This window comes from Apaloderma vittatum, unplaced genomic scaffold (genome assembly GCF_000703405.1).
Source record: "Apaloderma vittatum isolate BGI_N311 unplaced genomic scaffold, ASM70340v1 scaffold1455, whole genome shotgun sequence".
NCBI classification, from domain to species: Eukaryota; Metazoa; Chordata; class Aves; order Trogoniformes; family Trogonidae; genus Apaloderma; species Apaloderma vittatum.
This window is the reverse complement of record NW_009716267.1, coordinates 18,699-32,817: the sequence shown is the minus strand read 5'-3', so window position 1 is coordinate 32,817 and position 14,119 is coordinate 18,699. Positions and strand designations below refer to the sequence as shown.

Below are 14,119 nucleotides of genomic sequence, written 5' to 3'. Positions count from 1 at the left end.
TAAAATGGGAAAGATCGCAAGAACAATAGTCAACCTTATTTTATTGATAAATAACTTTTTTAACATTTTCACTCAAACATTCTAGCATTACAATGGTAAACAAAGTGCAAATTTTCAGAAAGTCAACTGAAGTCAAACTTGTTAAACTCTTTTCACGTAACACAGATTTTTCAGTTTTATCCCCTTTAAGTATTCAAGGCCATGTAGTAGTTATATTTCTCTCCAAAGCCTGTTACTTAATTTATTGCTAAAGAATCTGAACTGCTACATTTCAAAAGTGGTGATTAATCATCCTTTGAAAATTCCACAAGGTTCTGAGACACAAAATCATGAATCCATATATCAGTTTCTGGAAGAGATGTATCCACAAGAAAAGCCACTATTTTTCGATCCCAATAGTTAGTGCTTTCATTAACTGCCTGTATCTGTGCCACCAAGGGTTTCTTCTCTACAAGGTTCCGAAACACTATTGATGCCTCCTCTGACCACTGCTGATTTTTCACTCCTAGGACAAATGTAAAACAAAAGAGAGGGTCATTTATCAACTAGACGAACCTGAATGATTAAGTTTATAAAGCAGTGGGGGGAGTTAAAATACTTGAGAGAAGAGATACTCAAGTGCAACTGAATGCAGTTACCTCTACAAAAGAAACACAGCTTACTCATCTCCCACACAAACATGCATAAGTATTAGAGATTAGAACATTTATATTTTCTTGGAGTATAAAGAAATGGACGAATTTGCAGAAGTGAAAAGCAAATGCACTGACTCACTAAGTAATTCAAGCTGCCATGCATGATCAAGGCATATTGGGAAACATGACAAAAAGGAAATGAAAGATCCTTTTAAAACAAACTACTTTTTGTCTTCTGCCTGAGGGTGCTGAAATTATTTGTCCTGTTGGCCTTGGTTTAGATTAATTTTCTTCATCTCAAAGCAGCATCAGCTCCCAAAACACGTGCCAGACCTTCAAATCCCAAACTCTATCTGCAGAGAGCAGAAATTAAGAAAAATGCTGCCGAAATGCCTCTCAACTGCGATTTTTTTTGAAAGCAGCATCCGACAAAGCAAAGTCTGCCCAAACCCAAACCAAACAGGTTTTTGAATGGCTGCTTTCCACCGACAAAGAAGTGTCTCCTGCAAAGTTGGGATTCAGACTCCCCAGACCGTCACTGAGATACAGCATCTAGACACAAAGGGCTCAAATATCATGCACAAACAACCAAACAGCAACTCTTATGGATAAAAGAAGCAAACCAGCAAAGTGACAACAACTTGCTTTTACTACTAGCAGCAGCTTAGTGCTGACAGGACAGACAACACAGGAACACAAGCTCCTTGCAGGTTACAGAGGGATGAGAAGTCGACAGTTAAGAAAGAGTAGTTAATGCTAGGAAAGGCTGGTGGGGAAGCACATGGGATTTTACAAGGAAATAGACCAGAGACTGAGAGGTGGCAGACACGAAAAAAGACAGAAAAAAGGTGCAAGAAGAGCAAGACAATAGTTACCAGTCTTCCGGGCTCACCTGGCCTGCTTTGACAATAGGAAGCAGCTCAGAGGCCAACTTAACTAGCTACTTGGGATTCCGTGAAGCAGGAAAATTGGACAACTTGCCGGCTTGCTCAGCGGGATCCTGTACTACCCCAGTGGACAAGACACAGCTAGAAATAAGCTTTATTTCAGCACTGTACTCCTAGGACCCCAGCCTGTCGGTAACGCCTGCATCATCACTAGTTGAAAGCCACCCCCAAGGTCACACTGAGGCTATGCAGGAAAGCAGATCCACAGGAGGCAGCCCAGGATCACAGCACCAACTCTGCGGCCTGTCACTGCAGACAAGCTTACTCCATAACTGAAGTCTAGACTAGAGCTGGCCAAGCAGCGGCAAAAAGCAGCAACTGAGTAAGAAGTGACACACATCTGAAAGCAATGCAGAAAGGAAAGGAAAAAGAAAGAAAAGAGAGCAAGGAGAGATCAAGTTGTTGTGGGTTTTTTTGTTTTGTTTTGGTTTTGTTTGGTTTTTTTTGTTTTGTTTTTTTTTAAAAAATTTGATCAGATGTATGCACACTCTCTATGCCCCATATTCTCAAGGAAACTAATCTCACTTAAGTATGCTGAAAGACCCCACCCGTCTTGTGAGATTTTTTTTTTGTTTAAGAACACGGACATATTTCAGGCAACTTTGGATTCCAAATATGCATTTGAAAACAGTAAATCACAACAGGAACAAGATATATAAGAAAAACTTCCCCAGAAACTCAGCATCTAGTTCCTCACTTTATGTAGATTAGGATATCAGAACATAAGTTCTTATCAACAGATAAATTATAACTTTGACACTTAGGAATGGGTTATGTTTTATGGATCCAAAGCCCATTTAGTTTTGATTGCCCACTGTCCTTGCATATTAAACACTCCAGCATTAAGTTATAAATATTTATGACAATGAAAAGCAGCTGCTGGAAAAGTTTAAGCAATCTTCAGTTTTATACATGGTAACTAAAAGTGCTGCATTAAATGAAACAGAACCATCACCACCTAAGTCAAGAAGCAGAGATACTTTGATAACAAACGTGCATGCATTAAGCATGTTTTTGCAAGCAGGCGCATACTTTAGCAAAAAACAACTACATCATTAACCTTTAGTTTCGCCCACTTTACATTTCTGTTCATTTGGTATCCCCACTGATGTAAGACTTCAAAAAAAAAAGTTGTACATGCTTACTACCTACCTGCAAGTTGAGCTGTTATAGCTTGGAAAGGTAGTTTTCTAAATGTATCCGTGAGTGGCTGTACTTTATCTATGCTGATTAATTCATGTTTACCATAGTCCAGCTCATATACAGATAAAAGCCCATTTTTAAGAATTCCTTTTATTACGACCCTGTACCACCTAAAAAAGCGGGAGAACAAGAATAGAGGATTCGAATTCATATTCACACACTGTCAAGGCTCCAGAAAAATAATACATGACCAAAAGATCTTAACCAGTATGTCTCAGGCTTCCCAGATCTGGTACTACCTGAACAGAAGGCTCCTCTTCCAACTACAACGTGGAAGCATGAAGAGATTGCAACCCCATTTACTCCCTTAATCTCTCAGATATCACTGGACATCTGCCACCTTGTTAACAATGCAGACAAAGCAGAGCTGGGCTTGCATAGCTTAACAGAGCTAAACTTGCCTTCAAAGACTTTGGTTTTAAGTATCTACTTACTGATTTCCAATTTTAGCAGCATACAGCTTGTTTTTTTCAATGCTCCCAGGTTTCTCTTCTGCCCTGCTGTAGTACAAAATCATTTCTTCCATTAGGGCTTCCAGATTATGTAGCTCTTTCCAAGGCTGGACAATAAAGTGACCTGGATGGCAGGCCACCGAGACATAGACATCCATGAGCTCGCCAGTCTTTGACAAGGGCAGAGGTGGAGGCATATCCGTGGCAGACACTGCACTGCCGGGTTCTTTGGCTGAATCAGAGAAATTCTTCTCTAGCCTCCCACTAGTTAACTGCAGAGGTGAAACAGCATCACTTGCCACTTTCGTGGAGCTAGTCCCACTAGGTGTAACACTCAAGAAAACATCTTTCTGATGCTTCCACAAGTCTGCATTTTTGATCTGTCGATTGACACTACGTTCCATATCTGGGAAATTCTCTGGAACAAACAAGTAAATGTGTGCAATTCCCTTTGAACCATCCTGTTTAACCACCTTGGGAAAAAAAATACAGTTTAACTTCCAGTTAATAACTATTAAATGTACATCTGGTTTTGTACAGAAAACTACAGCCTCTAAAAATGCCAATATTTCATTGCTTTCTATATGCACAGAAGTATTTTCAAGGTGTTCTCAAATATGTTAACGAAGTTGCTGGATAGTAAGCAACTCATAACAGCTAAAAAGAGCATTTGCAGCTATTTCACAGTTGTAAAGCAAACACAAAGATTGAATTGAGTTCTGTCCTGTCCAAGAGAGTCAATCTCAGTACTGCGTGTACAATTGTAGTTTACAGGAGAACACCATACAGCATCCATAAAACTAAACAACTAAGTAATTCTACTAAATATTAACAATTAATCCTTCAAAATTATCTTCCTGTCATTAGGGGAGATGAAGCCTATTAAATTAAGGATGGGGAAAAAACAGACAAAAGAAGTTTCCATGCTGCTATCTTGCATAATTTTAAGTACTGACATAAAAATATTTCCTATTTAACATCAGATATACTAGCATTAGAATTTTAATTTGATAAAGCATGTAACATTTCTTTACAGATTACTCTGTTGATTTTCCTAGGCAAGAATAAAAACTTACCATAATCAAAGCACATATCTGTCGTCTATTATTTAATCAAGCAAAAACTAGTACCAGACTCAAACTCACTTGGAAGAGGATGTTTAGAAAAGCCAGATTCAACAGTCCTAAGTCCAAGACTAGAGGAGCTGTTTTAACTATGTGGTCTCCAGCATTAAAGTAAGCAAAACTGTAAAGTGCTGTGACAGTAGAAAAGGTCAAGTGCTGTGACAGTATCAGGAATCAGATTTTAAAAAGGAAATTAACTTTGTTTAGTCTGTAGCTAGTAACAGATTTCCTTTAAAAGGGTGTTTTCAGTTAATTAAACTGGATAGGACACACTGCAAGCAAAGCTAATTTTATCTCACAGACAACAGAAATTCTAAGCGTACGACAGCATACACTAAATCACACTGGATTAGAAAAAGCAAACAAAAAACAAAGCTGCTTTCCAAGATCAGAGGGAGAAAGAGCCATGCTCACAGAAAAATACTTTAGGATTAAGTCAACAGTTATTCTATATACATAGATGTATTTTATGTGGTGAAACATTAATAACTGTTTCTTTCTTATCAGCTGGTAAAATAAATAGCTGTGTATTTGGACTGGGACCGCAAAATGTGAAAGACTAATGCGGTAGTTGCTAAATTCTTGATGGGAAAAGAGAAGCTTGTAACTTAGGCTTAAACTAGAAAGTTTTATGCCAAATGTCCTAGGAAAAGGATTTTGTACAGAATTTATGTCCAACAGCTGGCTACAAACTTTTAAACTTCTATTAAAAAAAAAATCAATGTGATGTGTGGTTAAGCTTCTAGAGTTGATCTTTCAATGGACTTCACAGACACACCTACAGATTTTAAGTCACACAGACATTTTATCTATTTACCTTCATGCTAAATTCAGGACAATTCATTACAGTGTCTCTCAGCCACTGCACAGCATCTGGAGTCCACATACCAGTGTTAGGAGGAAGATCTGCCAGGCAGCATTTTATAGCCTAAGAACAGAATTAATTGTACAAGGTATATTTTAGTAATATGGAAACTATTTCACAAGTTCCTATTCACAGAAACTTCATTTATGTTGACAGATGCAACAATCTAAGACAGAGAGAAGAAAATACAAAACCAAAACTATTACACACAGACAACATCCTGCTGGTACACAGGACTACATTAGGATTTATTTCAGGCAAAGACACACAACGAAACACACTCCAATGCTGAATGCTATTAAACAAAACAAAATTTCGTTACATCAGCCTTGAGGTAACACACTACAAACACTGCCGTAGGTTATCTTTAACATGTCTTTATACCTGAGGAGGTATTGCAATTACTTCTTTCAGAAATTGTGGTGGGATTTCTCTGAGCTCTGACACCTTTACAGTTGCAACTGTTCCAGTATCCATGAACTGCACATCAAGTGCCCGTCTAGTGTGAATAATTTGTATCTGAAAGACGAAAGTAAGAGCACCATTTTGAGGTTAAAAAGATAACAGTCACACACACACACACACTAACAAGTTCTATGAAATCTAAGGATTCAGATTTAGCTGAACAAAACAAAGAGCGATTTTATGTGGGAAAATTGTAGCTGTTCTTTGAGTACTTCTTACCTCTACACGTGCCCATTTTCCTTTCGAAGGAAACAAGCAGATTTTGCCACAGAAAGGTAGTAATATATTAAACTCAGATGCCTGCTGCAAATACAAAAACAGAAGTTGAAAAAGCATGGAGCTATTACTGCCTGGCTCTCAACTATTTCAAAAGCCACACATGGAAGTGAAAACTCTATTTCACATATAAAGTCCCTTTCCAGTCTCAGAAGCATTCCTTACTGCAATGTTTTAAGCTACTCCAATCGATAAAGCTTGAATTCCAAGCTGTATAACTTAGAGAAACTGAGAGAATATAAAGAGGCAAGGAAAAAAGCCAGATTTGGAAAACTAGCCTATGAAATCACTCACCACTACTTTAATTTGCTGAAAAGCAAGAGCAGTTTAGAGCTGTACAGACAACTGAAACAGCTCCTACCTTATGTTCTAGAGCACATAAATTGTTGATATATTTAATAAATCAAATTTAATACTGACTCATATGAAGTCTCATGGAGGTCAATTCATGATATCCTAAATAACATAACAAGACAATGGCTACACTAAAAAAGATTGAAGAAAGTCCATTTTAAGATGCATCAGCACCTTGGTTTTGTTAAATTCTCGGGCGAAATAAAAACCTTGGAGATAAAATGCAAAGTCAAGATTGTTTCCTTTATCCCCATATACAGTTTGATATTAAAAGATTCTGAATGTCAAGGACCCACTCTGAGAGCAACAAGAACTTACACTCTGTCCAGAAAAATCTGAATTTTTGAAATACTCATCTGCTTGTTTTTATGGTGCTAAACCTTTCAAGGTCCTATATGCTTTCCTTCAGCATATAGCTTGCTTGAAACTAAATCTTGATAACTGAGACACGTTCCATATAAAGCATTTATGAATGGTGCATTCTACAACAGGTCTAAAGCTCAACTTCTACATATAAAATCACTTTGATAAAGTAGTTTCACAAGTAGCAGTTCTAACAGGACATTCAAGAATCTGCTTGTCATGGTTTGATTCTCTACGGCTCAGCTGAATGTTGTACAAATTAGATTCTCTAAAGATTTCTTATCGTTTGCATAAACTCTCTTTAGTAAAAGTTGTTGTATACGTCTGTAAATGGATGGTGGGATATCAGACTTCTTTGCCACATGCCTAAAGCAATTTAAGATTTTGAAAACACCAGTTCCAGTTGAAATTTGCTAAAACACTCAAAAGCTACGGGTACAAAGACAAGATATGCAGCAGATCAGATCAAAGCCACCAGTTCTCAAGGAAGCTAGGCTAAAAAGAACAGACCTTGGATACATTGCTTTTATTGTCACCTTGCATGGGGTGTTGTGGGCCAGGCTGGTTATGCACCTCACCTCCTTCATGTAAGTAAAATTTCAAGAAAAAAACTCTGGCGGTATCTCCACAGAGATATCTGATGCAGTCCCCACTGAAAACTTCCCATTACAAGCCACACTGTTACTGTTGTAACTATTCAAGGGAAGTTATAAGTAATTACTGAAAACAAAGGGACAGCTTGTGAACAAGAAAGCATGAAAAGACACTACTCCTGCTGCACAATGCACCCCAGAAAAAAATACGAAGAGAATTTATAGCCTTTTTGAATAGTCTATGGCTACCTCGAACTTTTATGCAATGAAAATGACTGGTACACTCCGAAGAAAGGCTACACGACTTCACCACTTCTCTCACCATCAAACGTACCTTGTAATGGAAGTAGTCTTCTATCTTCTGCAAGATTTCAGAAAGTCTGGACAAGCCTTTACATGGCACTTGGCAATACAGGCTTCCATCAGAGAAAACACTGGTTACTCTGACATTTGTATACAGTGAGTCTACCTGCAATGGTTAAGATTTTGACAAGAAAGGGGGAACCCCCCCAAAAAAAGCTTAGCATATTTCTGAGTACTGTTTTTCATCCATTCAAGACCTTTGCAGTAAAAGATTTTTAATAAATTAAGAAGGAAACAGGAAAATGGTACCTGCAGGTGCAGTTCAAGGGACTTGTCATACAACACCTTCCGACAAGTAGCATTGATGTTGATATCATCTTCTCCAGAAGTATCATAGAGAACAAGAAGAGGAATATCACTCTTTTCAAGTATTTCCACAGCAAGTATCTTGGAGCATGTCTGCGATTCCACAGTCTTTACTAGGGCAGGATCATCACAGAAGACTTCCAGTCCTGTGAGACACACCATACTTTTTATGTACCATTGAATTCAAAGGGAAAAATAACCAGTCTGTGCTTGCAGTAGGAACCTTTCCAAGAATCAGGATGCAGCAGTAAAGTTGTACTGCACCCCTACTCACATTCTGCTTAATTTCCACCTTTTTAACTCAGAAAGCCATCTTAGGGAAAAGGTATACTCTTCAGAAAAAGTGGAGGCAAATGTGTAGAGAAAAATGGACCACATGCAAGTATTAAATAAACAAAAGCTCATTCATGGCAATTTTAAATATTGAAATAAAGTATTTTTTAGAAGCTAGAAGTGCCTACCAGTTTTAGGAAGGTAAACAATTTCCAGCAGTGTCTAGGAAGCCTGCAAGCATGCAAGTACTGAAATACCTGAAAAATAACTAAGTAGGATCATATTTAGGAATATTACCTGACCTGGCCACAACAGACGTGCCTCATTTGTGGGAAAAGAAATTGTGCTAGTACACTGCTTCACACAATAGCAAGCATCTCCTTTTAGTTCTTTAGGCTCACATGTATTACAGTGGCAAAGACATTCAAGCTATGTACAGAAACAACTATGCTCCATTACAGAGATGCCGGATATCAAGGTTTTTCTAATATCAAAGTTTCTTTATAAAACTCTCCTTCACATCCTTCCTTCTTGCTTTTTCCTTCTTTCCATGCCTACCTGCGTCTGCTTAGACTAGCTGTCTTGGAAAAAATCTAACACAAACAGAGTTACTACAAACAAGGATCAAAATTCCCAGAATGAGACACTTCAGTCCATAAATCATGCAACACCAAGCTGTACAGTCAACACTGGTGTTCTCTTACCTGCCAGTTTACATTTTGCAGCTTGAAATGGAAGCAAATAGAACTGTTTCTGTAGTCTGTATACACTGTTGCTTTCAACAAACTCACTGAAGCCGTGATCAACATAGCATACCTGATAATGGAAAAGCGAATAAAAGTGTAAGATCATAAATATAATTATGTTTTCTTGAGTCTGGAGAAAAATATTCAGTTACCATATTCTTTGTGCAGCCACAGCCAATTCACTTTTCACTAATTTAATACTATATAATGCCATTAATGTCATGTTTATTTCACTGTTTGAATATTCAGAGTTTTCAGGGAAAGCCTTCTCAAGATCTCTTTAAAACCACTCTCCCCGACTGTTCCATATAATCCCAGCTCTTAATAGGAACAGTGCTGGAAAGTCCAAGCACATATTACTTCAAACCACATGACGAAAGGTAATTAAGCAGCATTTTTTATCTGTAAAATTTTGAAAGTCAAATACCACTTAAGAGACACTCTATGATCTGGCTTTTTTTACAGCATTAAGAGATGTTGATTTATGCTCACAGTAACTTTAATAGAAATACTACAGTCAATGCAGGAAACCAGTAGGGAAACTGCTGACTGGTAGCAAATAATTGGAGCTAAAGCAAGACAAAAAACCTTTGACAGGACTTTTTACAACTTTTTTCTAAAGTCTATCATACAAAATGTCTGTACACCTAACATCAAAAAGTGAGGCTAAACACTGTGTCAGATGATGATCAGCAAGTGCTGCAATAAAGCAGTAGCCTTCTTTCGGCTGATAGCTTGTGGTAGAGAAAAATTAGAGACAAGCTTGCTACCAATGTCCTTGCCACTTCTCTAAACTCAGCATCTTTCATAGAATCCAAGTTCTGACAGCCCCCTCCAGGCTCCAGCAGAAGGATATCACTAATTTCCAGAAAAATCTCAATTCTAACACATGTACTGTTTAGATACTTATAAAACAGTCCAACTTTAGAAATACGTTAAGCAGATCTGGGTAAAAAGTTACCTAACTGGGGGAAGTAACAAAAAATAAAAAAGCATCAGTAATGTTTGACTAGGCAAAAAGTCATTGAGAAGCTCTTAAATTTTTTTACATTTCTACCATATGTCATAGTTTCATTGCAGATAGCAAGAAGAGTCTGCTTGGCCCAGGAAAAGTCTAACAGAGGAGTTAAATAATCTCAAAGGGGTTTAAGTAAAATGTGCACTACGTATAACTCTCAGAATACCAGATCTGTCTGGAAGGGTACACAAATACATCCTTCTCATTGCCTTGCTGTTTAGTGCGTGTACTAGATACTTCAGAACGACTTCAGACAACACCTAAAAGCAAGTGAATTTTGTTCTTCTCTTTCTCTTGCTCTCTCCCACTCAAAACTACGCCCATTCCTTGTAAGACTGTCAAAGGTACGTTTTCAGTACAAAAGTGCTACAGGGCCCCAAATCAAAAGCTCAAACTATTTATGGAAATAAAAACAAAAGAGTACTTTATTTTGGCAATCACGTAACTTAAAAAAAGCCTTAACTTCTCACATAACTTAAAACATTAGTACTTCAGGTCAAGGAAAGAGTGAATGCTAGTAAAGCATATTTAGGAATTGACTGTGTAACTGAAGAACAGGACTGTTTCAAGCCTTTCTCCACCTGCCCAAAGTAGTAGTTGCTTGCCTTTATTCTGTTGTCTTCTAGAGAAATTATACGAGCACGCAACCAGGCATCTTCTTCAGCGTGTACTGCAACAAGTTGCCCAACGCTCAGAGACTGAGCTAATGACACTGCACTGTTTTGAGTGTAGTACGCTTTCATGTCATCTTCCATTTGTTCCTGGGCAGAAGAATAATCTTTGCCCACATACCTACAGTGTTTTACAAATAAAAACACCCCAAAAAAACACAACAGTTAGGATGCAACTTCAAAAAGCTGAAAAAAACCTAAGAATATATATATGCTTATATGAATATAAGTAAATTATGAACATATACATTTTCTAGGCACATCAGTATCCAAACTATTTGCCCATTAACAGGGCTATAGAAAAGTCACTGACACAAAATTTAGTAATTTTATTGACAGCTAAATGTGTTCCAGCAGTGTATAATCTAACATGCTCAACTAGATTTTTAGTAGGAGCTTGTAATTGGTTATTATAACCATGTAGAGCAACATGACCAAAAGAGCAGAGTAGCTTCTGAGATCAAATATAAAAGGAAACTAGTATGTCATCTCTGAACTTGCTTTGTCATTAACAAACATCAGCTTAATCGGTTTCTCCTAAAGGCTGATAAAAAACAAGGCATCTAATAACTTTATAAATTAGCTGTCAAACCACGTACTGTTTACTCTCAGCCTTCAGAACAATCCTGGTATTAGGCTATTGGTTTAATGTTTCATATTGAAGCAGTTTGTGGTGCATGTATCTTCTTCAGCAAAGCATATAAGCTTACAGAAAACTCCAAATGGGAAGATCCGAATGTTTCAGAAACAAGTCAGATATGAGTAGACCAGAAGAAAACTTATTCCCAAATCCGCATTAGCAGCTAATCTTGTAACTTGTTCACAGAGCGCTTAACACTGCTCATTTCTATCACACAGTTTAGATCATCACCTTACAAAAATCTGTATTTATTCTGGAGATCTGCTGTATGCCCAGTATTAGTGCAGATACTGCCCTATGACGTACTATGCCAACTTTGTTGTAAAGATTAAGTTAAATCTAATAACATTCAAGAGAACTTTCCTTTTCCTAAACACATCCTGCTACCTCACCATCCAGCTACACACTGCTCTTCAGAATGACAGCCCTTCTGTTTCTATGTAAGCACTCATCCGCTTCGTAACACAGAGTGGGGCAACAGATGCTACTTACACGTTATTTCTTAACATTTGTTTCACAAAGATACTTAAAAGAGAGTAAGATTATCTTAACAGAAAGTTGAAGAATCTTTCAGAATTTCCTGCCTCACTCAATGCTTTCTGGTTAACAGATGAGCATCATCATGAAGAAATTTTTGGCTGCTAAAAGACAATCGAAAAATTATTTTTCAGATTCTTTGGAAAAGCATCTCGGAAGGCAACCTCAAAAAACTCTCTTAGAGGCTAATCTATTTGTAGGTGGCTGAATGCTGCACGAGTGTATTCATCACCATTCTTAGTCTCAACTAGAACTGATTCATGCGTCAAGTAAAGCTTGCTGCTCCATTGTGAAAGGTAAAGAGGGGTATGATTCCATATTAAAACAAGCTATAGAATTTTGTCTATTAAAAAACAATTATCTATTTGAAAAATATTCAAAAATAAAAAAATATTTCCTCTATTCAAAGGAGGAAAAAAATAAAATCTGAGCTGTAGCGCACACCTGCCTTCTGTCACACTGTTGCAGATGAGCAGCAAATACTTCTGTTACCTCATCTTCCTTCCAACTATATCAGAATTCTTACAGAATTATACTGTTTCAAAATTGAAATAGCACCAAACCCTTGGTCTGTGTCTTAATCAGTACTGCAGTTGAAAAGTTTCAGCCAAACAACACTCAGTCACATACCAAGACAGTATTATCCATTCCCAAGACAGAAAAAGGAACCTTACTTTTACTGACCTGCAAAAATCAACATGAACCAATAGCTGCTACACAGCTCCCATGCAGATCAGGAGAAAGCGTCTGCTAGTACTTGCACTGGAAAGGTGACTCCATGTATTATTTCCTTCCTATACATCTACATGAACATTTTCTTGTAGTGGTAAAAATTTATTCCCTTCAGGCCAAGCTTCATCTTGAAGATAAACGACCTTGCCCAGGAAGTGCACTGAAAACCCTACATAGTCATTTCTGCACATACAGCCAAGAAACCACTAATCACCGCAATGCACCTACAAGTAGCCGACAACTCAGAACCTTTAATATTGTCCAAGAACTCCAGTCCAAATTTGGGAACTACTCCTTTAGAGAAACTTTAACGTAACCACCCTGAGCTCAGCAGTGTCACAGGAAGTTTAATCCATGGGACCTAAAGCATTCCCCCAAATAATTAGTGGGAGTATATTTAAAATAACAGACTAGAAAGCTAATATATGTCACTCTACATATACAGCAAGTTATCAGTGCTGTCAGAATTAAAAGGTGTACAGTGAGAAGTAAAAAGTTTTGCAGAGTTAAGCCCCACCTGCACAGCAAACTGAAATGAAACTGGAAGCTAATTTGTTCCTGCTCTTCCCAACAAAACATGCAATATGCATGCCTAACTGTTTCCATATCTCTGTGTACAGATGATAACGTTTTAAATTGGCTGTCTTTCCTAGCACTATTCACCCTCATCATCTCTCATGTCTTAGACTACATTCAAAAAGAGCTTTCACAGGAACAACCTAAAATATAAAGCTTCTCTTTTTTTGATGTAGTTCTGTGATTTCTTTTTCTAAGCTTAGTCTCACTCACAAATTTCAGCTGTATCTTCTCTGCTAAAACTATTGACTTGTCCAGCCAGAGACATTACAAATGTTAATGACAGATGAAGACTCTTGCCTGAAAATCATGGTCTGCTAGCAAGACCAGTTGCTAGCAGCTAAAACAAAGATGACAACATTCTCAAATGAGAATTTGTCTCATAACGCCCAAGTACAGGGATCTTCACTACAGAGACTGTCAGCCACTAAGGTTCCATAACTCCATGGAACCAAAACAGCAGATTAATATATAAGAAAGTTCAAGGTTGAGTATTCCAATACATTACTGATAGCTAGAGAGAAAAAAGGTATCTAAGTTTTAGCCTTAAGGCTAGTGTGTTGAATATTGCCAACCAGCAGCAAGGAACAGGGTATTAATTTCATAGTAAAGGAATCTCTAACGAAACTGCACACATACTTATTTTGATGCTAATCAGCACCTCTAAATTGCCTGGAACTCTCTAATAAAAGCTGAATCTGCAGAAACTAGGGGGCAAAACCAGAGAGCTGTTAATACAGTATATTACCACACAGTTGCTCAGTTCATCCTTTAGAGTGACATATAAAACTTTCTAGGATTAGGCTCAATTTGAAGTAATTTTCAAAATGAAATATCCTTCTTAAAAAGTGTTTGGGTTGATTGGCTGTTCTGTTAAGTTCTAAAGAATTGATATGGTTTATGAGTTTTATCCTAACAATGAAGTATAGAAAGTGTATCATGGTATTTCCTGGAACAGTACAATAACATGTAAGACTGCC

At 37.5% G+C, this 14,119-nt stretch overlaps 1 protein-coding gene across 1 annotated transcript in view; it reads right to left on the bottom strand.

The window, feature by feature from the left end:
* Nucleotides 1-284: 284 nt before the first annotated feature.
* The window catches only part of TDRD7 (tudor domain containing 7), a 29,583-nt gene continuing 15,748 nt past the window's right edge, over nucleotides 285-14,119 (bottom strand). The window contains exons 5-14 of the mRNA XM_009869441.1: nucleotides 10,589-10,775; nucleotides 8,924-9,035; nucleotides 7,890-8,092; nucleotides 7,612-7,746; nucleotides 5,911-5,994; nucleotides 5,611-5,745; nucleotides 5,179-5,289; nucleotides 3,220-3,710; nucleotides 2,735-2,895; nucleotides 285-505 (exon numbers count right to left, since the gene is read on the bottom strand). Of these exons, the coding sequence (XP_009867743.1) occupies nucleotides 285-505; nucleotides 2,735-2,895; nucleotides 3,220-3,710; nucleotides 5,179-5,289; nucleotides 5,611-5,745; nucleotides 5,911-5,994; nucleotides 7,612-7,746; nucleotides 7,890-8,092; nucleotides 8,924-9,035; nucleotides 10,589-10,775 (1,840 nt within the window). The remainder of the gene's footprint in view (nucleotides 506-2,734; nucleotides 2,896-3,219; nucleotides 3,711-5,178; nucleotides 5,290-5,610; nucleotides 5,746-5,910; nucleotides 5,995-7,611; nucleotides 7,747-7,889; nucleotides 8,093-8,923; nucleotides 9,036-10,588; nucleotides 10,776-14,119) is intronic.